General features: G+C 48.7%; 1 protein-coding gene across 2 annotated transcripts; it reads left to right on the top strand.

Moving 5' to 3' along the window:
- The first annotated feature begins 630 nt into the window (after nt 1–630).
- Nucleotides 631–21,798, top strand: RBP7 (retinol binding protein 7). Of its 2 annotated transcripts, XM_028840072.2 has the most exons (5): nt 634–822; nt 11,253–11,431; nt 12,489–12,590; nt 17,710–17,792; nt 21,562–21,798. In XM_028840072.2, the coding sequence occupies exons 1-5, from the start codon at nt 750–752 to the stop codon at nt 21,674–21,676; spliced, it is 552 nt and encodes a 183-aa protein (XP_028695905.1). In that variant the 5' UTR covers nt 634–749; the 3' UTR covers nt 21,677–21,798. The 2 variants fall into 2 exon arrangements, with proteins under 2 accessions (XP_015004973.2, XP_028695905.1); XM_015149487.3 differs by lacking the exon at nt 17,710–17,792 and having other exon boundaries at nt 631–822.
- Nucleotides 21,799–24,686: the final 2,888 nt, after the last annotated feature.

Genomic DNA, 24,686 nt, shown 5'->3' with positions numbered 1-24,686 from the left:
GACTAGATTCCCCAGGCCCCCTTGCAGTTAGAAGTGGCATTGATACAGTTTTGGCTAAAGAAATGTATACAGAAACCTGCTGGGTAATTTTTAATTTTTTTCCAACTATCCAGACTTCAAGGAGATGGGGAGGTTTGTGCTGCAGGGATACTGACCGGTGGTTTTTTCCCTTTTCTCCACCTTGAATGTGGATGTCCTGGCTGGGAACCCAGTGGCCAGCTCATGACCAGGAGGTAACAAGCAGGAATGAAAGGCCACCACGCAGGTGCGGTGCTACCGAGGTGCGAATCACTGCGTGTGATTCCGAGGTGCGAATCATCACCAGCAATCACTTCTCTCAGGACTGTTAAGAAAAATAAACTCCTCCTTATTGAGACCATGAGAGTTACGCTGAGGGGTATATTGTTATTTGAAGCTGACAATAATCAATGCTATGAGATTGAAGGTCATCCCTGGGTCATTAACATATAAGCAGGGAAGAAAGTGTGGCCCGAAACAGTCTGGGGCATGAGAAAGCAGTAGGAGAGGAAGCCCCAAGAAAAGGGGGGAGCTGCCGCGCGGCGGGTAGAGCCAGGAGCAGCGGGCGGAGGCGGCCGGGAGCGCAGCGGCTTCTAGCGGCGAGAGGGACCCACTCGGCCCCACCTGCGCCGCGCGCGCGCGGCTCCCACCCCTGCCCCGCCCCGCCTGGTTTATAGGACTCGGCCCGAGCCTCTGGCCGCGCGCCGGGGTTTGTCCTGCGACCTCCGACCATGCCCGCCGACCTCAGCGGTACCTGGACCCTGCTCAGCAGCGACAACTTCGAGGGCTACATGCTGGCCCTAGGTAGGGTGGAGGGGAGGCGGCGGGGACGCGGGGCTCGCCGTCTGTCTTGGGTTCAGGCGAAGGCGGCCGGGCCGGGCCTGTAGGTGCATCTGCTGTCCGTGCCTTCGCCCTGCTGCGCCCACCGTCGCCCAGTCGCCCCGAGTCCGCCGGTCTTTGGCGCCTCCGTCCATCGGGCCCGGGACCCCCGTCCTTCCGTCCCCCAGTGCATCCTTCCCCGCGCCCACCCGCCCCGCGTCCCCACGGCCGTCTCTCCACGGCCCCTTGTCCCCCGGCCGCTGGTCCCCCGCCCATCCGTCCCCGCGTCCAGCCCCCCGTCCGTCTCTACCCGCACGCGGCAGACCCGCGGAGACTGCAGACTGGGGGTCCGGCCGGGGAGGAGACGCCCCGGACCGAAGCCACTGCCCGGCGGCCCTCCCCTCAGCCGCCTTCCGCGCGGGTCCCGGGACCCCCGGCGCGCCATGGCTCCCCCAGCGAGGTCCCGCGGCGCACCCGGAGCCGGTCGGGGACGCAGAATCCCGGAACCCGCGGACGATCCTTCAGGTCCGGGCGCACGCGGGAGTACAGAGCCTGGTTCGGCCCCAGGCGTGCCCCGACCGCCGCCTCCCGCGAGGGCTGGCGGCCCGCGGCGTCCTGGCTCCTGCGGGCCCGCGCTGTGCTTCCCGCCCTCATCGCGGTGCCAACGGTGCGCGGACTCTCAACTCACTGCAACCTCCACCTCCCCGGTTCAAGAGATTCTCCTGCCACAGCCTCCCAAGTAGCTGGGATTACAGGCGTGCGCCACCACGTCCGGCTAATTTTGTACTTTTAGTAGAGACAGGGTTTCACCATGTTGGTCAGGCTGGTGTTGATCAGACTTCTGGTGTTGATCAGACTTCTGATGATCCACCCGCCTCGGCCTCCCAAAGTGCTGGGATTACGGGTGTGAGCCACCGCGCCTGCCACGAGTGTCGTTTTTCTTGTAGCTTTAGGACTCTGGGAAGTTGCCATGCCGGCCGATCCCTGAACCCTTGACCCGTAGGCAATTTTTGTTTTCTTAACCTTCGGGTCCATCTTAGTTGATAAAGGGGCATTTATTTTGGTCTTTCATATGCCAGGAGATAAGAGTGTTCCTCTGGGTATGGGAAAGGCACCTCTCACTTGAGAGTCTTATGATCTTCAGAGGAAGAGCAGAGAATTCTTTTATGGCCTGCTTCAGGGAAGAGGGGCAGAAGAAGGTCTGAGGGGGACCTTCCTGCTTCTGTTATTTCCTCAAATGCCAAGTAATATGGTTTGGCTGTGTCCCCACCCAAATCTCATGGGAGTTGTAGCTCCCATAATTCTCATGTGTTGTGGAAGGGACCTGATGAGAGATAATTGAATCATGGGGGCGGTTTTCCCCATACTGTTCTCGCGGTAGTGAATGTGTGAATGTCTCATGAGATCTGATGGTTTTATGAGGGGTTTCCCCTTTCATTTGGCTCTCATTCTCTCTTGCCTGCCACCACATAAATCGTGCCTTTGCCTTCTGCCATGATTTCTGGGCTTCCCTAGCCACGTGGAACTGTGAGTCGGTTAAACCTCTTTTTCTCTATAAGTTACTCTCTATAAGTTACTCTTTTTCTCTATAAGTTACTAAAGACATACTCTCGGGTATGTCTTTATCAGCAGCGTGAAAACGGACTAATACATTAAGGTGTCATGTTTTGAGGTAGCCGATCCTGAAACCCATAAATCCCAAACAGTTTTCTGAAAACCAGCAACTGTCTTTCAACTTCAGATCTAATTTATTAAAGTACTAAGTGCTTACATCAGTTTGTTAAAGTGCTAAGTACTTAGGTCACACAGCACTAGAGTGGTTGTTTACATAATACTGTATTACTTTTTTTTTTTTTTTTTTTTTGAGATGGGAGTCTCACTCTGTCGCCCAGGCTGGAGTGCAGTGGCACCATCTCGGCTCACTGCAAGTTCGGTCTCCCAGGTTCACGCCATTCTCCTGCCTCAGCCTCCCGAGTAGCTGGGACTACAGGCGCATGCCACCACACCTGGCTAATTTTTTGTATTTTTAGTAGAGACGGGTTTTCACCGTGTTAGCCAGGATGGTCTCAATCTCCTGATCTGGTGATCCGCCCACCTCGGCCTCCCAGAGTGCTGGGATTACAGGTGCGAGCCACCGCGCTCGGCCATAATACCGTAATACATTTTATTTTAAGAATTGAGTGGGGCTGGGATGCGGTGGCTCAGACCTATAATCCCAGCTCTTTGGGATGCCAAGGTGGGCGGATCAGGAGGTCAGGAGTTTGAGACCAGCCTGGCCAACATGATGAAGCCCTGCCTCTACTAAAAGTACAAAAAATTAGCCAGGCATGGTGGCATGCACCTGTAATCCCAGCTACTTGTGAGGCTGAGGCAGGAGAATTGCTTGAACCCAGGAGGCGGAGGTTGCAGTGAGCCGACATTGCACCATTGCACTCTAGCCGGGGAGACAAAGCAAGACTCCATCTTGGGGAAAAAAAAAAAAAAAAAAAAAAAGCTAGCAGACTGGGCACGGTGGCTCACACCTGTAATCCCAGCACTTTGGGAGGCCAAGCCAGGTGGATCACCTGAGGTCAGGAGTTCGAGACCTGCCTGGCCAGCATGGTGAAACCCTATCTCTACTAAAAATACAAAAATTAGCTAGGCATGGTGGCTCATGCCTGTAGTCCCAGCTAATCGGGAGGCTGAAGCACGAGAATCGCTTGAACCTGAGAGGCGGAGGTTGCAGTAAGCCCAGATCACGACACTGCACTCTAGCCTGGGCAACAGAGTGAGACTTGATCTTAAAAAAAAATAAGTCAATAAGATAAAAAAAAAAAATTCAGCTAGCAATCCTGAATTTTACTGATTTATGGGAATATATAATTTAATTTAAATGTATATGCTTGTTCATATACATGTAAGGAAAATACATTCCATAAAAAATCACAAATATATACTTAGATCTTTAAACTGTAGGGTCTAGGAAAATAATAAATGATCGCCTCTTTTTCATTGTTGTTGTTGAAATGGAGTCTTTCCTGTTAGAGTGCAGTGGTGTGATGTTGGCTCACTGTAACTTGTGCCTCCTGAGTTCAAGCAATTCTCTTGCTTCAGCCTCCTGAGTAGCTGGGATTACAGGCACCCGCCATCTCACCTGGCTAATTTTTGTATTTTTAGTAGAGATAGAGTTTTACCATCTTAGCCAGGCTGGTCTCGAACTCCTGACCTCATGATCCACCCGCCTTGGCCTCCCAAAGTGCTAGGATTACAGGCATGAGCCACCATGCCCAGCCAATTACCTCTTTTTTATTAGTAGAAGTGAGGTGAATACCTGTTGGCAGTGATGCTAAGGGTCAAATAAGTCACCATCAAATACACAGCACACATCTCATGATGTGCTCCAGCTGGCATCTCATTTGAGGGCGGAAAATCACTCCCTTTTGTCTAAAAACTAGCGTTCAGGAACTGATCCTGCAGCTCCCACCCGGGCTCTGGTATCACTCTCTCCCAGCATCTGCCAAACTGCAGTGAGAAGAAAGGCAACTTGTTCTTGCACAAAGAAGAAAGTTTGCTTGGGGTTTTTTGAGATAGTGTCTTGCTCCGTCACTCAGGCTGGAGTGCAGTGGTGCGATCATGGCTCACTGCAGCCTTGAATTCCTGTGCTCAGGCGATCCTCCCACCTCAGCCTTCCAAGTGTCTGGGACAACAGGAGCATACCGCCACACTTGGCTAATTTTTCAATTTTTTTGCAGAGACGGTGTCTTGCTATGTTGCCCAGGCTGGTCTCAAACTCCTGGCCACATGCAATCCTCCTGCCTCAGCCTTGCTTGGGTTTTAATATTTGGAGCTAACCTGGGATTTGGGAGTTCCTGGTGTACCCCCACAGTAGCCAAGAACGCCGAGGGTGCAGTGCCTCAGGAATGGAGAAGCCCTATGTTAATGCCCATAGATATTGACCAACTTGTGCAGGTCCTCGCCTTTAGTCCTGTTATGAACCCGAGAAGGTGGTGGTGTTACCAACTTGCCCCAGGTTACTGTATACACTGGGATATATTTAATTCATTCATTAATTGATTGATTTTTGAGACAGAGTCTTGCTTTGTTGCCCAGTCTGGAGTGCAGTGGCATGGATCTTAGCTCATTGCAACTCCGTCACCCAGGTTCAAGCAATTCTCCTGCCTCAGCCTCCCAAGTAGCTGAGATTACAGGTGCATGGCCCCACACCCAGTTAATTTTACATTTTTAGTAGAGACAGGATTTCACCATGTTGCCCAGGCTGGTCTCAAACTCCTAAGCTCAGGTGACCTGCCTGCCTCGGCCTCCCCAAGTGCTGGGATCACAGGCATGAGCCACTGCACCTGGCCCTACACTGAGATTTAAAGGGATCCCCTCTTGCCTTCAACCCACATTGCCTTAAGATTAGAAGTGGCTTTGAGATTAAAGGTTAATATAACCATCTGAAGCTTAGGTAAGCGTACATTTGTGTGGACTCCTTTGAAATTCTACCCTCAGCCGGGTGCGGTGGCTCAACCCTGTAATCCCAGCACTTTGGGAGGCCGAGACGGGCAGATCACGAGGTCAGGAGATCGAGACCATCCTGGCTAACATGGTGAAACCCCGTCTCTACTAAAAAATACAAAAAACTAGCCGGGTGAGGTGGCGAGCACCTGTAGTCCCAGCTACTCGGGAGGCTGAGGCAGGAGAATGGCGTGAACCCGGGAGTCGGAGCTTGCAGTGAGCTGAGATCCGGCCACTGCACTCCAGCCTGGGCGACAGAGCGAGACTCCGTCTCAAAAAAAAAAAAAAAAAGAAATTCTACCCTCAAGTGTATATGCTCGCACATTTGTAATAGCATGTCATCGGACTGTTCCCTCCTACTTGAATGTCTTATTTTCTTTCTTTTTTTCTTTTTTTTTGAGATGGAGTCTCACTCTGCCACCCAGGCTGGAGGTGCAGTGGCGCAATCACGTCTCACTGCAAGCTCCGCCTCCTGAGTTCATGCCTTTCTCCCGCCTCAACCTCCCGAGTATCTGGGACTACAGGCGCCCGCCACCATGCCCAGCTAATTTTTTGTATTTTTTTAGTAGAGACGGGGTTTCACCATGTGAGCCAGGATGATCTCAATCTCCTGACCTCGTGATCCGCCCACCTTGGCCTCCCAAAGTGCTGGGATTACAGGCATGAGCTACTGCGTGCAGCCTTGAATGTCTTATTTTCTATATAACACAATCTAGTGGATGAAAAAGCATGGCTTGACCGGGTTAACAGCCTTATGAGGAATATAGCCTTTTGGACTGTTGAGGTCCTAGTAAGTGTGAACCTGGTAGAAAGTGACCAGAACTTATGCCAATGTATTCATTTTATTTTATTTTTATTTTTATTTTTTGAGATAGGATCTCACTTTGTTGCCCAGGCTGGAGTGTAGTGGCACCATCTTGGTTCGCTGCAACCTCCTCCTTCCAGGCTTAAGCAATTCTCCCACCTCAGCCTCCCCAGCAGCCAGGTCTACAGGTACAGACCACCAAGCCCAGCTAATTTTTATTTTATTTTTTGATAGAGATGCGGTTTCACCATGTTGGCCAGGCTGATCTTGAACTCCTGGCCTCAAGTGATCTGCCTGCCTTGGCATCCCAAACTGCTGGAATTACAGACCTGAGCCACTGTACCTGGCCCAGAACTTATGCTAATTCAAAGTAAATTTTGGTCTTTAAAGGGGCCAGCCTTGGAGCTGCAAATCTGTGAAGTAACAATGTTGCAACATGGTAGTGAAGTAGGAAGCAGGGCTCAACTCCAGAAGCCGGGCTTGGGACAGCGGACCAAACTGAGGACTAACTAAAATAGGGATGGGATGGAAGCAGTTTTCCATAAAACACATACAACAGTGTGCCATGTCAGTTTACTGTTGCCATGGCAACACCTGGAGTTAGCACCCCTTTCAATGACCAGAGGACCCAAAAGTTACTACCCCTTTCCTAGAAATGTCTGCATAAACCACTCCTTAGCCGGGCGCGGCGGCTCAGGCATGTAACCCCAGCACTTTGGGAGGCTGAGGTGGGTGGATCGCCTGAGGTCAGGAGTTCGAGACCAGCCTGGCCAACATGGTGAAACCCATCTCTACCAAAAATACAAAAATTAGCCGGGCATGGTAGTGGGCACCTTTAGTTAGTCTCAGCTACTCAGAAGACTGAAGCAGGAGAATCACTTGAATCCGGGAGGCAGTGAGCCAAGATGATGCTGCCATTGCACCCCAGCCTGGGTGACAAGAGCAAAACTCTTATCTCAAAAAACAAAACAAAAACAAAAAACCACCCCTTACTCTGCATATAACTAGAAGTGGGTATAAATATGACTACAAAACTGCCCTGAGCTGCTACTCTCTGCCTATGGGGTAGCCCTTTTCTGCAGGAGCAGTCACAGGGTTGTGACATTGCTTCTTCGATAAAGCTATTTTCTTCTGCCTCTGGCTTGCCCTTGAATTCTTTCCTGGGCAAAGCCAAGAGCCTTCACAGGCTAATCCCCACTCTGGGACTCACCTGCCCCACATGACTAGTGCAAATTGTAAATTTACTAATAACAAATTGCCTCACATATTTTATTTTATTTATTTATTTTTTGAGATGGATTCTTGCTCTGTCGCCTAAGCTGGAGTGCAGTAGCGAGACTTCAGCTCGCTGCAACCTCCACCTCCTGGGTTCAAGAGATTCTTCTGCCTAAGCCTCCAGAGTAGCTGGGATTACAGGCATCCCCCCACCACGCCTTACTAATTCTTGTATTTTTAGTAGAGATGGGGTTTTGCCATGTTGGCCAGGCTGGTCTCGAACTCCTGACCTCAGGTCATCTGCCCGCCTCAGCCTCCCAAAGTGTTAGAATTACAGGCGTGAACTACCACGCCCAGCCTGCCTCACAGATTTTCTGTTTGTTTGTTTTTTTAGATGGAGCTTTGGAGTTTTGCTCTTGTTGCCCAGGCTGGAGTGCAATGGTGCAATCTCGGCTCACCACAACCTCCATCTCCCGGGTTCAAGCAATTCTCCTGCCTCAGCCTCCTGAGTAGCTAGGATTACAGGTATGCGCCACCACGCCCGGCTACTTTTGTATTTTTAGTAGAGACGAGGTTTCTCCATGTTGGTCAGGCTGGTCTCGAACTCCTGACCTCAGGTGATCTGCCTGTCTCGGCCTCCCAAAGTGCCGGGATTACAAGCGTAAACCACCACGCCCAACCAAATTTATGTATGTATGTATGCATGTATGTATTTATTTATTTGAGATGGAGTTTTGCTCTTGTTGCCCAGCCTGGAGTGCAATAGTGCAATCTTAGCTCACCTCAACCTCTGCCTCCCAGGTTCAAGTGATTCTCCTGCCTCAGCCTCTGGAGTAGCTGCGATCACAGGCATGCACCAGCACACCCAGCTAATTTTGTATTTTTAGTAGAGACAGGGTTTCTCCATGTTGGTCAGGCTGGTCATGTTGGTCTACCTGCCTCGGCCTCCCAAAGTGCTCGGATTACAGGCATGAGCCCCTGTGCCCGGCGCCTCACAGATATTGAAAGCATAAATGCTTAAAATCATAACTCTAAAGTCATTGTTAGTCTAAAGTTATTGGGTTTTGTTTTGCTTACATAATAGGGTTTGAGGAAAGTCAGCAGTAAGTTTGACTTGGTCATATTAATAATAGGAAATGAGCCTGGGTAACATGGTGAAACTTCATCTCTATGAAAGAAAAATTTAAAAATTAGCCGGGTGTGGTGGCACATGCCTGTAGCCTCAGCTACTTGGGAGCTGAGCTGGGAAGATCTCCTGAGCCTAGGAAGCAAAGGCTGCAGTGAGCCGAGGTCACACCACTGCCCTCCAGCCTGGGCAACAGAATGAGACCCTCTCTCAAAAAAATAATAGTAATAGGAAGTGATTTTAAGGTTTTGGTGTCAATACTTAAATATTGTTGAAAACCAATAAAGCCTGGATCATATTGCATCTCAAACTAAAAACTGGAGTTCTAGATTTAAACACATACACGCAGGCTTTTTTATTTGCAGCTGAGACCACAGGCATGCATCACTATGCCCAGATGGTTTTTGAGATGTTGGTTTGTTTGTTTGTTTGTTTTTGAGATGGAATTTCACTCTGTCGCCCAGGCTGGAGTGCAGTGGCTCGATCTCAGTTCATGGCAACCTCCGCCTCCTGAGTTCAACTGATTCTCCTGCCTCAGCTCAGCCCAAGTGTGAGCCAGCATGCCCAGCCTCAGCTGTTTGTTTGTTTGTTTGTTTTTAAATAGAAATGGGGTCTTGCTATGTTGTCCAGCCTGGTCTTGAACTCCTGGGCTCAAGTGATCTTCCCACCTTGGCCTCCAGAAGTGTTGGGATTACAGATATGAGCCACTGCCCCTGGCTACAAAAATTTTTTCTTACGATGAGGACATTTATATTATTGTTTTATTTTTGGTTGTTGTTGTTTGGGGTTTTTTTGAAATGGAGTCTTGCTCTGTCACCCAGGCTGGAGTGCAGTGGCACGATCTCGGCTTACTGCAGCCTCCACCTCCTGGGTTCAAGTGATTCTCCTGCCTCAGCCTCCTGAGTAGCTGGGATTACAGGGGCACACTACCATGCTCAGCTAATTTTTGTTTTCTAGAGATGGGGTTTTGTCATGTTGCCCAGGCTGGTTTTGAACACCTGACCTCAGGTGGTCCACCTGCCTCTGCCTCCCAAAGTGCTGGGATTACAGGCATGAGCCACCTTGGCCGGGAGAATCACATCTCATCTTTAACTCCTCTCCCTCCTCCTCCCTCTCCCTAATTCTGCTGCAGCTACCCTAGGCTCCTCAGAGTTCCCAAAACACACTGACACACCCTTCCTCAGAGTCCCAGGGCTCCCTAGATTTCTGCCTTAAACTATTTACCAGAAATCTGCGTGGCTTGATTCTTCTTTCAGCTCCCTGCTGAGATGTCACCTGGCCATTATTTAAAATAGTGGTGTTTATTTCTAGCTACATAATATGCTCAAAGGCACTAAGTGGAACTGGGATTCCAAACCCTGATCTTCATCTTCTTAGCATTCCATGTTTCCCTGTGGAACTCTTTTTTAAAGCTTATTCAAGATTTCTAGCTGAGCAGGGTGGCTCATGTCTGTAATCCCAGCACTATGGGAGGCTCAGGTGGGAGGATTGCTTGAGCCCAAGAGTTCGAGACCAACCTGGGCAACATAGTGAGGCCTGATCTCTACAAAAAAATATTTAAAACATTTCCAGGCATGGTGGCATATGCCTGTAGTCCCAGATATTTGAGAGGCTGAGATAGAAGAATCACTTGAGCCTGAAAGGTCGAGGCTGCAGTGAGCCATGATTGCACCACTGCACTCCAGCCGGGGTGACAGAATGAGATCCTGTCTCAAAAAAAAAAAAGAAAAAAGAGAGAGAGATTTATAAATACATTGTAGTACATAGCTGGGTGTGGTGATGCAAGCCTGTAATTCCAGTTACTCAGGAGGCTAAGGCAAGAGAATTGCTTGAACCCAGGAGTGGAGGTTGCAGTGAGCTGAAATCGTGCCACTGTTTTCCCCAACCTTGGCGACAGAGTGAGACTGTGTCTCAGAAAAAAAAGAAAAAAAAAAAGTGTGTGTGTGTATGTGTGTGTGTGTATATATATATATATAGAGAGAGAGAGAGGTATATACATGAATCCAGTGGTTTTTGAGTTTTGTCTTCATTGTTGTTGAGAAACTGTTCAAATGTTCTCTTAATTCAAAGTATAAATACATAAGGCAGAAAAAGGCAGAGTTGTGACCGAGGCTGGGTTGGGGGGCCTAAACCCTATCCCTTTGGTTTTCTTTTTCTTTCTTCCTTTTTTTTGAGATGGAGTCTCTCCCTGTTGCTCAGGCTGGAGTGCGGTGGTGTGATCTCAGTTCACCGCAACCTCCGCCTCCCGGGTTCAAGCAATTCTCCTGCTTCAGCCTCCCGAGCAGCTGGGGTTACAGGCATGTGCCACCATGCCCGGCTAATTTTGTAATTTTTAGTAGAGATAGGGTTTCTCCATGTTGGTCAGGCTGGTCTCAAACTCCTGACCTCAGGTGATCTGCCCTCCTTGGCCTCCCAAAGTGCTGGGATTACAGGTGTGAGCCACCGTGCCTGGCTGACAGTTTATTTTTTTTATAGAGACAGGGTCTTGCTATGTTGCCCAGGCTGGTCTCAAACTCCTGAGCTCAATCCTCCTGTCTCTCTGTCCCAAAGTGCTGGGATTACTGCACCTGGCATGTGCAAACTTTTTAGTCAGGCTGTGGTTGGCAGTTTGCCAAGACGGTTCCCTGTAGATCTGATTTCAGCAGCAAAAAACATTGAAGTTGTACAGGAAATGCTGACAATTACATGCAGTGATTTTGAGAACAGCTGCCAAATTCTTCACTTTTGCATCTCAAGCGAATGTTCAAATATTTTTCAAAAATTATTTTTAAGGTATTGACTTTGCCACTCGTAAAATAGCCAAGTTGCTGAGGCCACAGAAAGTGATTGAGCAAAATGAGGATTCTTTTACCATCCACACGAACAGCAGCCTAAGGAACTACTTTGTGAAATTTAAAATTGGAGAAGAATTTGAGGAAGATAACAAAGGCCTGGACAACAGAAAATGCAAGGTAAAATTTAAAGCAATGTCAGGCGTGGTGGATTACGCCTGTAATCCCAACACTTTGGGAGGTCAAGGCAGGCAGATCACCTGAGGTCAGGAATTCGAGACCAGCCTGGGCAACATGGCAAAACCCTGTCTCTACAAAAAATTCAAAAATTGGGTAGGCACGGTGGCTCATGCCTGTAATCCCAGCACTTTGGGAGGTCAAGGCGGGCAGATCACGAGGTCAGGAGATCAAGACCATCCTGGCTAACACGGTGAAACCCCATCTCTACTAAAAATACAAAAAAAAAAAAAAAAAAAAAAAAGCCGGGCGTGGTGGGGGGCGCCTGTAGTCCCACCTACTCAGGAGGCTGAGGCAGGAGAATGGTGTGAACCCGGGAGGCGGAGCTTGCAGTGAGCCGAGATCCACTGCACTCCAGCCTGGGCGACAGAACGAGACTCCGTCTCAAAACAAAACAAAAAAAAAAATTCAAAAATTAGGTGGGGGCCAGGCGCGGTGGTTCAAGCCTATAATTCCAGCACTTTGGGAGGTCAAGACGGGTGGATCACGAGGTCAGGAGATCGAGACCATCCTGGCTAACCCGGTGAAACCCCGTCTCTACTAAAAATACAAAAAACTAGCTGGGCGAGGTGGCGGGCGCCTGTAGTCCCAGCTACTGGGGAGGCTGAGGCAGGAGAATGGCGTGAACCCGGGAGGCGGAGTTTGCAGTGAGCCGAGATCCGGCCACTACACTCCAGCCTGGGCTACAGAGCGAGACTCCATCTCAAAAAAAAAAAAAAAGAAAAAATTAGGTGGGCATGGTGGCAGGAGCCTGTAAACCCAGCTACTTGGGAGGCTGGGGCAGAAGAATCACTTGAACCGGGGAGGTGAAGGTTCGTTGCAGTGAGCCGAGACTGTGCCACTGCACTCCAGCCTGGCCGACAGAGCGGGACTCCGTCTCAAAAAAAAAAAAAAAGCGATAAGTAGGCTGTTAATTTTGCAAGGCTAGCTTGGCATTCTACTTGGTAACACTTGAGGATCCTGCCAGGGCACTCTAACATTTTCTCCTCTCCTCATGCAGAGCTTGGTTACCTGGGACAATGACAGGCTCACCTGTGTCCAGAAGGGAGAAAAGAAGAACAGAGGCTGGACCCATTGGATCGAAGGCGACAAACTCCACCTGGTATCCACCACATTTTGTTCTCAGTGAGATGATACAGTATTAAAGGAAACATCAGGCCGAGCGCGGTGGCTCACGCCTGTAATCCCAGCATTTTAGGAGGCTGAGGTGGATCTATCACTTGAGGTCAGGAGACCAGCCTGGCCTACATGGTGAAATCCCATCTCTACTATTTTTTTTTTTTTTTCCGAGATGGAGTGTCGCTCTGTCGCCAGGCTGGCGTACAGTGGCACGATCTTGGCTCACTGCAACCTATGCTTCCTGGGTCCACACGATTCTTCTGCCTCAGCCTCCCGAGTAGCTGGGACTACGGGCACGTACCACCACACCCAGCTAATTTTTGTATTTTTAGTAGAGACGGGGTTTCACCGTGTTAGCCAGGATAGTCTCGATCTCTTGACCTCATGATCCGCCTGCCTCGGCCTCCCAAAGTGCTGGGATTACAGGCATGAGCCACCACCACACCTGTCCCATCTCTACTGAAAATACAAAAATTAGCTGGGCATAGTGGTGCATGCCTATAGTCTCATCTTATATTAAATGAAACAGCCAAATATTCCAACAGAAGCAGGAAGATAACATGCAAATACTTATGGAACAATTCTTACCTATTATATGTAATAGCTACTTTATGTATACATATATATACATAGATAAACATAGTAGCTCAAATCTTTGGAGTGATGATTTGGGGCCCAATTACTGTGCTCAATCCTTTGAGTGTATTATCTCATTTAATCTTCATCACAATCCTGTGAAAAGGACACTATTCTTCCCATTCACAATTAAATTGGAATTTTGAAATTCCCCAAGGCTACTGTCAAAAGCATCAGAATCCAGTTTAAAAGTGTTTATTCAGACCCGGCGCGGTGGCTCACACCTGTAATCCCAGCACTTTGGGAGGTCGAGGTGGGCGGATCACGAGGTCAGGAGATCAAGATCATCCTGGCCAACATGGTGAAACCCCATCTCTACCAAAAATACAAAAATTAGCTGGGCATGGTGGCACGTGTCTGTAGTCCCAGCTACTCAGGAGGCTGAGGCAGGAGAATCGCTAGAACCAGTGAGTCGGAGGTTGCAGTGACCTGAGATCGCACCACTGCACTACAGCCTGGCAACAGAGGCCGTTTTAAAAAAAATGAATAAATAACGGTTTATGGCCGGGCGCGGTGGCTCAAGCCTGTAATCCCAGCACTTTGGGAGGCCGAGACGGGCGGATCACGAGGTCAGGAGATCGAGACCATCCTGGCTAACACCGTGAAACCCTGTCTCTACTAAAAAAAATACAAAAAACTAGCCGGGCGAGGTGGCGGGCGCCTGTAGTCCCAGCTACTCCAGAGGCTGAGGCAGGAGAATGGCCTAAACCCGGGAGGCGGAGCTTGCCGGCCACTGCACTCCAGCCCGGGCTACAGAGCAAGACTCCGTCTCAAAAAAAAAAAAAAAAAAAAAACGGTTTATTCAGGCATGAAGCTGAAGACAGCCATCCAGGAAATACAGACTCCAAAGGAATGTGGTCAGTACACCCAAGCTGAAAAGTTAATATCTTACTTTTTTTTTTTTTGAGATGAAATCTCTCCTTCTGTCACCCAGTGTCACTCAGGCTGGAGCACAGTGGTGCAATCTCAGCTCACTGCAACCTCTGCCTCCCAGGTTCAAGCGATTCTCCTGCCTCAGCCTCCCGAGTAGCTGGGATTACAGGCATGCACCACCACACCCAGCTAATTTTTGTATTTTTAGCAGAAATGGGGTTTTACCATATTGGCCAGGCTGGTCTCGAACTCCTGGCCTCAAGTGATGAGCCCACCTGGGCCTCCCAAAGTGTTGGGATTACAGGTGTGGCCGCTTGTAATAAAAATTTAATTTCTTGGAATATGACTCTTGGAGTTTTTATTTTTCTTCTTTTACTTTTTTTTTTTTTTTTTTGAGACCGAGTCTTGCTCTGTCGCCCAGGCTGGAGTGCAGTGGCGCAATCTCAGCTCACTGCAACCTCCGCCTCCTGGGTTCACGCCATTCTCCTGCCTCAGCCTCCTGAGTAGCTGGGACTGTAGGTGCTCGCCACTATGCCCGGCTAATTTTTTATGTTCTTTTTTTTTTTTTTTTTTTTTTTTTTTTGAGACGGAGTCTCGCTCTGTCGCCCAAGCTGGAGTGCAGTGGCGCGATCTCGGCTCACTGCAAGCTCCGCCTCCCGGGTTCACGCCATTCTCCTGCCTCAGCCTCCCGAGTAGCTGGGACTACAGGCGCCCACAACCGCGCCCGGCTAATTTTTTGTATTTTTAGTAGAGACGGGGTTTCACCGTGGTCTCGATCTCCTGACCTTGTGATCCGCCCGCCTCGGCCTCCCAAAGTGCTGGGATTACAGGCGTGAGCCACCACACCCGGCCGATTTTTTATGTTCTTTAGTAGAGACGGGGTTTCACTGTGTTAGCCAGGATGGTCTCGATCTCCTGACCTCGTAATCCACCCGTCTCGGCCTCCTAAAGTGCTGAGATTACAGGCGTGAGCCACCGCGCCCGGCCTTCTTTTACTTTTAAGCTGTTGGACTTGAGGTGTTTTTCTTTAATGGCTTTATCAAGTATACTTTATGTACCAAAAAATGTACCTGTTTTAAGTGTACAGTTTGATAATTTCTAGTAAACGTATACAGGTGTACAACCATTCCCATTATCCAGTTTCAGACAAGTCAATCACTCCAGAACATTCCCTAGAGACAATGTGCTGACAACTATTGTTGTATAGCCTTTTCTTTTTTGTTTGGTTTTGTTTTGTTTTTGAGACAGAGTCTTGCTCTGTCACCCAGGCTGGAGTGCAGTGGCATGATCTCAGCTCACTGCAAACTCTGCCTCCTGGGTTCAAGCAATTCTCCTGTCTCCACCTCCCAAGTAGCTGAGACTACAGGCGCATGCCACAACACCCAGCTAATTTTTCTGTATTTTTAGTAGAGACAGGGTTTTACCATATTGGTCGGGCTGGTCTCCAACTCCTGACCTCAGGTGATCCACCCGCCTCTGCCTCCCAAAGTTCTGGGATTACAAGCGTGAGCCACCGCGCCTGGCCTATTTTAATTTGTGTTTTTGAGACAGAGTCTCTCTCTGTCACCTAGGCTTGAGTGCAGTGGTGCGATCTCAGCCCTCTGCAACCTCTACCTCCTGGGTTCAAGGGATTCTCCTTCCTCAGCCTCCCAAGTAGCTGGGATTACAGGCGCCTGCCACCATGCGCAGCTAAGTTTTTTTTTTTTTTGAGACGGAGTTTTGTTCTTGTTGCCTAGGCTAGAGTACAATGGCGCGATCTTGGCTCACCGCAACCTCCACCTCCCGGGTTCAATGATTCTCCTGCCTCAGCCTTCCCAAGTAGCTGGAATTACAGGCATGCACCACCATGCCGGGCTAATTTTGTGTTTTTAGTAGAGACGGGGTTTCTCCATGTTGGTCAGGCTGGTCTCGAACTCCCGACCTCAGGTGATCCGCCCACCTTGGCCTCCCAAAGTGCTGGGATTACAGGCGTAAGCCACCAGGCCCGGCCATGCCCAGCTAATTTTTGCATTTTTAGTAGAGACAGGGTTTTGCCATGTTGGACAGGCTGGTCTCAAATTCCTGACCTCAGGTGATCCGCCCGCCTCGACCTCCCAAAGTGCTGGGATTACAGGCGTGAGCCACCCCGCCCAGAAAGGTCTTACTTATACAGACAGCAAACAAAGAAATTTCGCAGGATTATATTTTCTATACAAAGCTGTTTTATGAGTTACAGGAATTTGATTAGTTACCACTCCGTTTTTTCCTTCTTCTTTCCAGTTTAAAGAATATATTTATTGGCCGGGCGCGGTGGCTCAAGCCTGTAATCCCAGCACTTTGGGAGGCCGAGGCGGGCGGATCACGAGGCCAGGAGATCGAGGCCATCCTGGCTAACACGGTGAAACCCCGTCTCTACTAAAAAAATACAAAAAAACTAGCCAGGCAAGGTGGCGGGCGCCTGTAGTCCCAGCTACTCGGGAGGCTGAGGCAGGAGAATGGCGTGAACCCGGGGGTCGGAGCTTGCAGTGAGCGGAGATCGCGCCACTGCACTCCAGCCTGGGCAACAGAGCAAGACTCCGTCTCAAAAAAAAAAAAAAAGAATATATTTATTTTATTTTTCTTCCCCCTCATTCTTGCTGTCATCTTAAGAGTATATTTGGCCGGGCGCGGTGGCTCAAGCCTGTAATCCCAGCACTTTGAGAGGCTGAGATGGGCGGATCACGAGGTCGGGAGATCGAGACCATCCTGGCTAACACAGTGAAACCCCGTCTCTACTAAAAAAATACAAAAAACTAGCCAGGCGAGGTGGCGGGCGCCTGTAGTCCCAGCTACTCGGGAGGCTGAGGCAGGAGAATGGCGTGAAGCCGGGAGGCGGAGCTTGCAGTGAGCTGAGATCCGGCCACTGCACTCCAGCCTGGGCGACAAAGCGAGACTCCGTCTCAAAAAAAACAAAAAAAAAGAGTATATTTAACATTCCATCTTAGACCATGTGATAGTCATAGGTGTTTGTATAAGAGAAGGAAAGGGTTCACCTGCTTTGGGGAAAAAAAGAGAGAAGAAACAGGGAAGTGAGTCTATAATTAAGACCAACAGTAGAGGGAAGGCTTCTCTGGTGCCGTTTAGTCTTTTATAAAACAGTGTAGGTAAAGAAAAAGGCTAATCTATAACCAGAGAAGTTAAGGTTATAGCTGTCTAGGTTACAGCTGCCTTTAACATGACTGAGGTCCTGGCCGGGCGCGGTGGCTCACGCCTGTAATCCCAGCACTTTGGGAGGCTGAGGCAGGAAGATCACGAGGTCAGGCGATCGAGACCACGGTGAAACACCGTCTCTACTAAAATTACAAAAAATTAGCCAGGCGCAATGGCTGGCGCCTGTAGTCCCAGCTACTCGAGAGGCTGAGGCAGGAGAATGGCGTGAAACTGGGAGGCGGAGCTTGCCGTGAGCCGAGATCGCACCACTGCACTCTAGCCTGGGCGACAGAGCGAGACTCAGTCTCAAAACAAACAAACAAAAAAACATGACTCAGGTCCCGTAATCACATTCCTTTAAGACTCAAAATAATTTTTAAAGTTTCATCAGCTTTGATTGTGAATTATGTATTTTCACACTGTAGAGTGAAGATTCAAATACAGGTCGGAGAAGAATGTGTGCTCTCAGCTCCGTGCTTTATTGTTTCACTGTGTGTGTGAAATCTAGGTGAGACCCTTGAAAACAAAATTAGAGCAGTTTCCTTAAAGTTGGGTCTGGGTAGTCTTTGATTACAAAGGCTCTGAAGATATTTTGATTCTAGATGGACAAATCTCACACTCTTCTGACAATAAAAAAGCACTCTGGGAGGCTGAGGCAGGCGGATCACCTGAGGTCAGGAGTTCGAGACCAGCCTGGCCAACATGATGAAACCCCGTCTCTACTAAAAATACAAAAATTAGCTGGGCAGTGGCAGGCGCCTGTAATCCCAGCTACTCAGGAGGCTGAGGCATGAGAATCGCTTGAACCCAGGAGGCGGAGGTTGCAGTGAGGCAAGATCATGCCCCTCCAACCTGGGGGATAGAGCAAGACTCTGTCTCAAAAAAAAAAAAAAAAAAAAAAAAACAAAACACACACAAAGTAAGAAACTTGCCTTCACAAATATGTAATATGGAATTTCAAAGAAAATACACATACGTTTGAGGATTTAGATTAGTTGGTTGTAAGAGGTGGTGTTCAAATTATACACAACAGCTGGGTGTGGTGGCACTTGCCTGTAGTCCCAGCTACTGGATAGGCCGAGGCAGGAAGATTGCTTGAGCCCAGGAGTTTGAGTAAAGGCTAGGGAACATAGGAAGAGCCCATCTCTAAAAAAAAAAAAAAAAAAAAAAAAAAAAAGAAAAGGAAGGCTGGGCACCATGGCTCACATCTGTAATCCCAGCACTTTGGGAGGTCAAGGCAGATGGATCACCTGAGGTCAGGAGTTCAAGACCAGCCTGGCCAGCATGGCGAAACCCTGTCTCTACTAAAAATAATACAAAAATTAGCCTAGTGTGATGGCAGGCACTTGTAATCACAGCTACTTGGGAGGCTGAGGCAGGAGAATCGCTTGAACCTGGGAGGAGGAGGTTGCAGTGAGCTGAGATTGTGCCACTGCACTCCAGCCTGGGCGACAAGAGTGAAACTCTGTCTCAAAAAAAAAAAAAAAAAAAAAAAGAAAGATACCAAATCATCCTTCTCTAGCATATCCAGGAAATCTGCCCAAGCAGGGCACAGAAGTACTTTGATCTAAGGATACTCATGGAATGATTTTTACTTACCATGATATGTTTTTTTGTTTGTTTGTTTGAGACAGTCTTACTCTGTCACCCAGGCTGGAGTGCAATAGCTTGATCTCAGCTCAATGCAACCTCCGCCTCCTGGGTTCAAGTGATTCTCCTGCCTCAGCTACCTGAGTAGCTGGGATTACAGGAGCTCAAAACCACACCCAGCTAATTTTTGTATTTTTAGTAGTGATGGGGTTTTACCATGTTGGGTCAGGTTGGTCTCAAATTCCTGACCTCAGGTGATCCACCCCTCTCAGCCTCCCAAAGTGCTGGGATTACAGGCATGAGCCACCACACCCAGCCACAATATATTAAAAATTATTTGGTTTCTGGGTGTGGTGGTTCACTCCCGTAATCCCAGCACTTTGCAGGGACACAGCAAGAGGATCACTGGAGTCCAGGAGTTTAACACCAGCCTGGGCAACATAGTGTGACTCTGTCTCTACAAAAAATTGGCTGGGGGCAGTAGCTCATACTTGTAATCCCAGAACTTTGGGAGGTCAGGGCAGGTGGATCATCTGAGGTCAGGAGTTGGAAACTAGCCTGGCTAACATGGTGAAACCCTGTCTCTACTAAAAAATACAAAAATTAGCTGGGTGTGGTGGTGGGCGCCTGTAGTCTGAGCTACTTGGGAGGCTGAGGCAGGAGAATCGCTTAAACCCAGGAGGTGGAGGTTGCAGTGAGCCGAGATCCACCATTGCACTCTAGCCTAGGCGACAAGAGCAAGACTCCATCACAAAAAATAAAAATAAATATTAGCAGGGCGTGGTGACAGGTGCCCATAGTCCCAGCTACTTGGGTGGCTGAGGTGGGAAGATTACTTAAGCCCAGGAAGTTGAGGCTAAGGTTAGCCATGACTGCACCACTGCATTCCAGCCTGGGCGAAGGAGTAAGACCCTGTCTCAAAGTTAAAAAAAAGGTCTTTTGTGTGCTAATGACATGACTGGCTACTGAGGGTCCTTAGATAGCTTCAGGATGGGGGCTGGTCACCAGAAAATCTAAGGCATGATTAGAGGGTTGGAACTTTCAACTTCATCCCTGAGGGAAGAGGGGCTGGAGACTGAACTAATCACCAATAGCCAATGACTGAATCAATCATGGCTGTGTGCTGAAACATCCACTAAAAACGAAACCACAGGGTTTGGAGGGCTTCCACATTGAATGGTGAACATTCATGTGTGTGGTGAATACACTGAGGTGCTGGGAGGGTTGCATGCTCCCGCTTCCTACTTTGCCCTGTGCGTCTCTTCCATCAGGCTCTTTCTTTTTTCTTTTTTCTTTTTTTTTTTTTTTGAGATGGAGTCTTGCTCTGCTGCCCAGGCTGGAATGCAGTGGCGTGATCCTGGCTTACTGCAACCTCTGCCTCCTGGGTTCAAGTGATTCTCCTGCCTAAAGTCTCCTGAGTAGCTGGTATTACAGGCATGCACCACCACACCCAGTTAATTTTTGTATTTTTAGTAGAGACAGGGTTTCGCCATGTTGGTCAGGCTGCTCTTGAACTCCTGACCTCAGGCAATCCACCCGCCTCGGCCTCTCAAAATGCTGGGATTAGAGGCGTGTGCGCCCAGCCCCATCAGGCTCTTTCTGAGTTGTTTATTTTATAATAACCTGGTAATAGTAAGTGAAGGGACTTTCTGAGTTTTGTGAGCCCTTCTAGCAAATTATCAAGTCCAAGGAGGGGTTGGTTATGGGAAAACCTGATTTCTAGCTGATCAGTCAGAAATATGGGAGGTCCGAAAATTTGACGGGTGTCTGAAGTTGGAGGCAGTCTCGTGAGACTGCATCCTTAACCTATGTGGCCTGTGCTAACTCTGGGTTGTTAGTGCCCGAATTAAGTTGGTTTACTGGACACTCAGTTGGTATCAGAGAGTTGGAGAAGTGGGACTAGAAAAGACACCACACAACTGGTGTCAGGAGTTTAAAAACCCACACATTTGGTGTCAGAAGTATTGCGAGTAGGCCAGGTGCGGTGGCTCATAACTGTAATCCTAGCACTTTGGGAGGGCAAGGCAGGAAAATCATTTGAGGCTAGGAGTTCAAGACCAGCCTAGGGGCCAGACACGGTGGCTCATGCCTGTAATCCCAGCACTTTGGGAGGCCGAGGTGGGCAGATCACGAGGTCAGGAGTTCAAGAACAGCCTGGCCAACATGGTGAAACCCCGTCTCTACTAAAAATACAAAAATTAGCAGAGCATGGTGGCATATGCCTGTAATCCTAGCTACTTGGGAGGCCGAGGCAGAAGAATTGCTTGAACCGGGACCCAGAAGGCGGAGGTTGCAGTGAGCTGAGACTGTGTCACTGCACTCTAGCCTGGGCTACAGAGTGAGACTCCATCTCAAAAAAAAAAAAAAATAAATACCAGCCTCGGCAGTGGCGAAACCCTGTCTTTACAACAAACACAAAAATTAGCCGGGCATGGTGGCACATGCCTGTAGTGTCCCAGCTACTTGGGGGACTGAGGTGGGACAGCTTGAGCCTGGGAGGCAGAGGTTACAGTAAGCTGAGATCTCACCACTGTACTTAGCCACGACGAGAGAGTAAGACCCCATCTCAAAAAAGAAAAAAAAGTGTTCCAGAAAAGGGTTAAAATAAAATAAAAAATAAGTGTTGAGAGTAAAAATAGACCACGTGCAACCTCATCTTTCTTCTTCCCTTCTTCCTTACGCCCTAGGAAATGTTCTGTGAAGGTCAAGTGTGCAAACAGACATTCCAGAGAGCCTGATCCATATCCAGCAGCAGAGCCCACTTGTGGCTGCAGCTTTATGCCAAATTATATTGCAGACTGAACAGATGTTTATCCATCCCATTCGGTGATGAGGACTCGTGGCTGGAGAGAGCCACACAGCCTGTAACCTGAAGTCATCTAGATTATGGGGAAACTGCTCAGCTTCAATAAACCTGTCCAAATGACTCTGAAGTTTTTCCTTTTCAATTTAGGAAATCCCAGCATTTTAAAAAACATTTGAAAGCCTTCTAGGTGCACAAGAGACACACCAATGAATAAGCTATCATTCCTGCCTTCAAGGCTAGTGAGGAAGCTGGCCAAAACAAGCAACTCAACAGCTACCAGAGCTCTGGGGTTGGGGGGCAGATGACTTTGAGGGATGGGCAGGTGGTGACATTGACAGGGGTCTGGGATGGTGATTTTTGTTTCTTTGTTTTTCTTTCTTTTTTTTTTTTTTTTTTTTTAGACAGTCCTGCTCTGTCACCCAGGCTAGAGTGCAGTGGCTCCATCTTGGCTCACTGAAACCTCTGGCTCCTGGCTTCAAGCAATTCTCCTGCCTCATCCTCCCAAGTAGCTGGGATTATAGGCATGCGCCACCACACTTGGCTAATTTTTGTATTTTTAGTAGAGACAGGGGTTTCACCATGTTGGCCAGACTGGTCTTGAACTCCTGACCTCAGGTGATCCACCCACCTCGGCCTCCAAAGTGTTGGGATTACAGGCGTGAGTCACCGCGCCTGGCCAGCAGTTCCTCTTTTTTTTTTCAAACAAGATTTAGAATCTCCCCAAGGGTAGTTTAGAGAAAGGAAAATCCAAGACAGGAAATCAGAAGCTATTCATGAGTGGGAAAATAACCTTAATAATGGCAAAGTTACACAAGCAACAAACCAGAAAGGAATCATTTCAGAAGCCAAGAATTCAACCCAAATCACCCTTGTCAAAAGACAAAGCCTTAGCTACTGAGCCACACAGCATTGGGCAGTTTCTTTCTTTCTTTCTTTCTTTTTTTTTTTTTGAGACGGAGTCTCGCTCTGTCACCCAGGCCAGAGTGCAGTGGCCGGATCTCAGCTCACTGCAAGCTCCGCCTCCCGGGTTTACGCCATTCTCCTGCCTCAGCCTCCCGAGCAGCTGGGACTACAGGCGCCCGCCACCTTGCCTGGCTAGTTTTTTATATTTTTTAGTAGTAGAGATGGGGTTTCACCATGTTAGCCAGGATGGTCTCGATCTCCTGACCTCATGATCCCCCCGTCTTGGCCTCCCAAAGTGCTGGGATTACAGGCTTGAGCCACCACCGCGCCCGGCCTCTTTCTTTCTTTTTTTTTTTTTTGACGGAGTCTCAATTTGTTGCCAGGCTTGAGTGCAGTGGCACAAACTCGAATCACTGCAACCTCTGCCTCCTGGGTTCAAGCGATTCTTCTGCCTCAGCCTCCTGAGTAGCTGGGACTACAGGTGCGTGACACCATGCCCGGCTAATTTTTGTATTTTTAGTAGAGGTGAGTTTCACCAGGTTGGCCAGGATGGTCTCGATCTCTTGACCTTGTGATCCGCCTCGGCCTCCCAAAGTGCTGGGATTACAGGCGTGAGCCACTGCACCCGGCCCTGGGCAGTTTCTATTGCTATTCCCAGAAGTCTAGAGTAGCCAAATTCAAGCTTTCAAAGGCTCTCAACTGCTCAAGATAATTTTTTTTTTTTTTTTTTTTTTTTTTGAGACGGAGTCTAGTGCAGTGGCACCATCTCAGCTCACTGCAAGCTCCACCTCCTGGGTTCACGCCATTCTCCTGCCTCGGCCTCCTGAGTAGCTGGGACTACAGGTGCCCGCCACCATGCCCAGCTGATTTTTTTGTATTTTTAGTAGAGATGGGGTTTCACCATGTTAGCCAGGATGGTCTCAATCTCCTGACCTCGTGATCCGCCCGCCTCAGCCTCCCGAAGTGCTGGGATTACAGGCATGAGCCACCATGCCCAGCCTGCTCAAGATAATTTTTAGGGCTATGACATGGACCCCCAAATTCCTGTCCTCTGTATGGCAGAAACCAAGAGAAAGTATCCCCACATGGCCATAAGGTTAAGCTCTTAAGGACATAAAACAAGGCAGAGAAATTTCATTTGGCATTGGTTTCAGAGACCCATAGCAACATTTGTAACTGACCAACCTGATGGGCTGGCTTGAAAACTTGGCTTATAGGCATCCTAAACCCACGTTCTATCCTGTGATACTCCCCTCTTCATTACAGAACAACACAGAAAGACAAATTCTTAGCACAAAGTACATCAGATTTGCTACAGCCTAAGACTTGTCTGACAAATCCTTTTTTTCTACTAATCAAACCCTTGCAGAGAAAACAAATAGTGGCATTTACCGTTTACACACACATACAGAGAGACAGAGAGAGACCAGAAACTTGGCTGGTAAGAATTTCTTAGTCTGGCTGGGCATGGTGGCTCACACCTATAATCTTAGCCCTTTGGGAGGCTGAGGCGGGTAAATCACGAGGTCAAGAGATCCAGACCATCCTGGCCAACATGGTGAAACCCCGTCTCTACTAAAAATAAAAAAATTAGCTGGGCATGATGGTGCGCACCTGTAGTCCCAGCTACTCAGGAGGCTGAGGCAGGAGAATTGCTGGAACCCAAGAAGTGGAGTTTGCAGTGAGCTGAAATCACGCCACTGCACTCCAGCCTGGCAACAGAGCAAGACTCCATCTCAAAAAAAAAAAAAAAGAATACAACTCAGGCACAGCCAAATGGAAGAGATGCATGGGACAAGGTTTGGAGGGGCTGTGGAGCTTCCTTGCCCTCTGCAGGTGCACCACCCTTCTAGTGCATGGATATGTTTTAGGCAGGAGAACAGAGTCTGGAGGCAGGGAACCTAAGGCTGTTTCAGGCTGACTTCCTAGAACTAAATTGAAAGGGAAATCCTAACTTTCCAAGCCTAAGTAACAAAAGGATCAGAGGCTACCCCTTTGCAAATCCCTACCTTTTCTGTGGCAGATGGGAAATTCTAAGTACCTCTAATTAGTTGCCTTTTTTTTTTTTTTTTTTTTTTTTTTTTGGAGACAGAGTCTCTCTCT

The sequence above is a fragment of the Macaca mulatta genome, chromosome 1 (assembly GCF_049350105.2).
Source record: "Macaca mulatta isolate MMU2019108-1 chromosome 1, T2T-MMU8v2.0, whole genome shotgun sequence".
Lineage (NCBI taxonomy): Eukaryota > Metazoa > Chordata > Mammalia > Primates > Cercopithecidae > Macaca > Macaca mulatta.
Note: the sequence above shows the minus strand (reverse complement) of the source record. Positions and strands in the feature narration are given on the sequence as shown.

Coding starts and splice junctions, on each gene's coding strand:
- RBP7 (XM_028840072.2), top strand. CDS start 750: ATGCCCGCCGACCTCAGCGGTACCTGGACCCTGCTCAGCAGCGACAAC. Junction 823..11,252: donor GGGCTACATGCTGGCCCTAG/GTAGGGTGGAGG, acceptor ATTATTTTTAAG/GTATTGACTTTGCCACTCGT. Junction 17,793..21,561: donor ACTGTGTGTGTGAAATCTAG/GTGAGACCCTTG, acceptor CTTACGCCCTAG/GAAATGTTCTGTGAAGGTCA.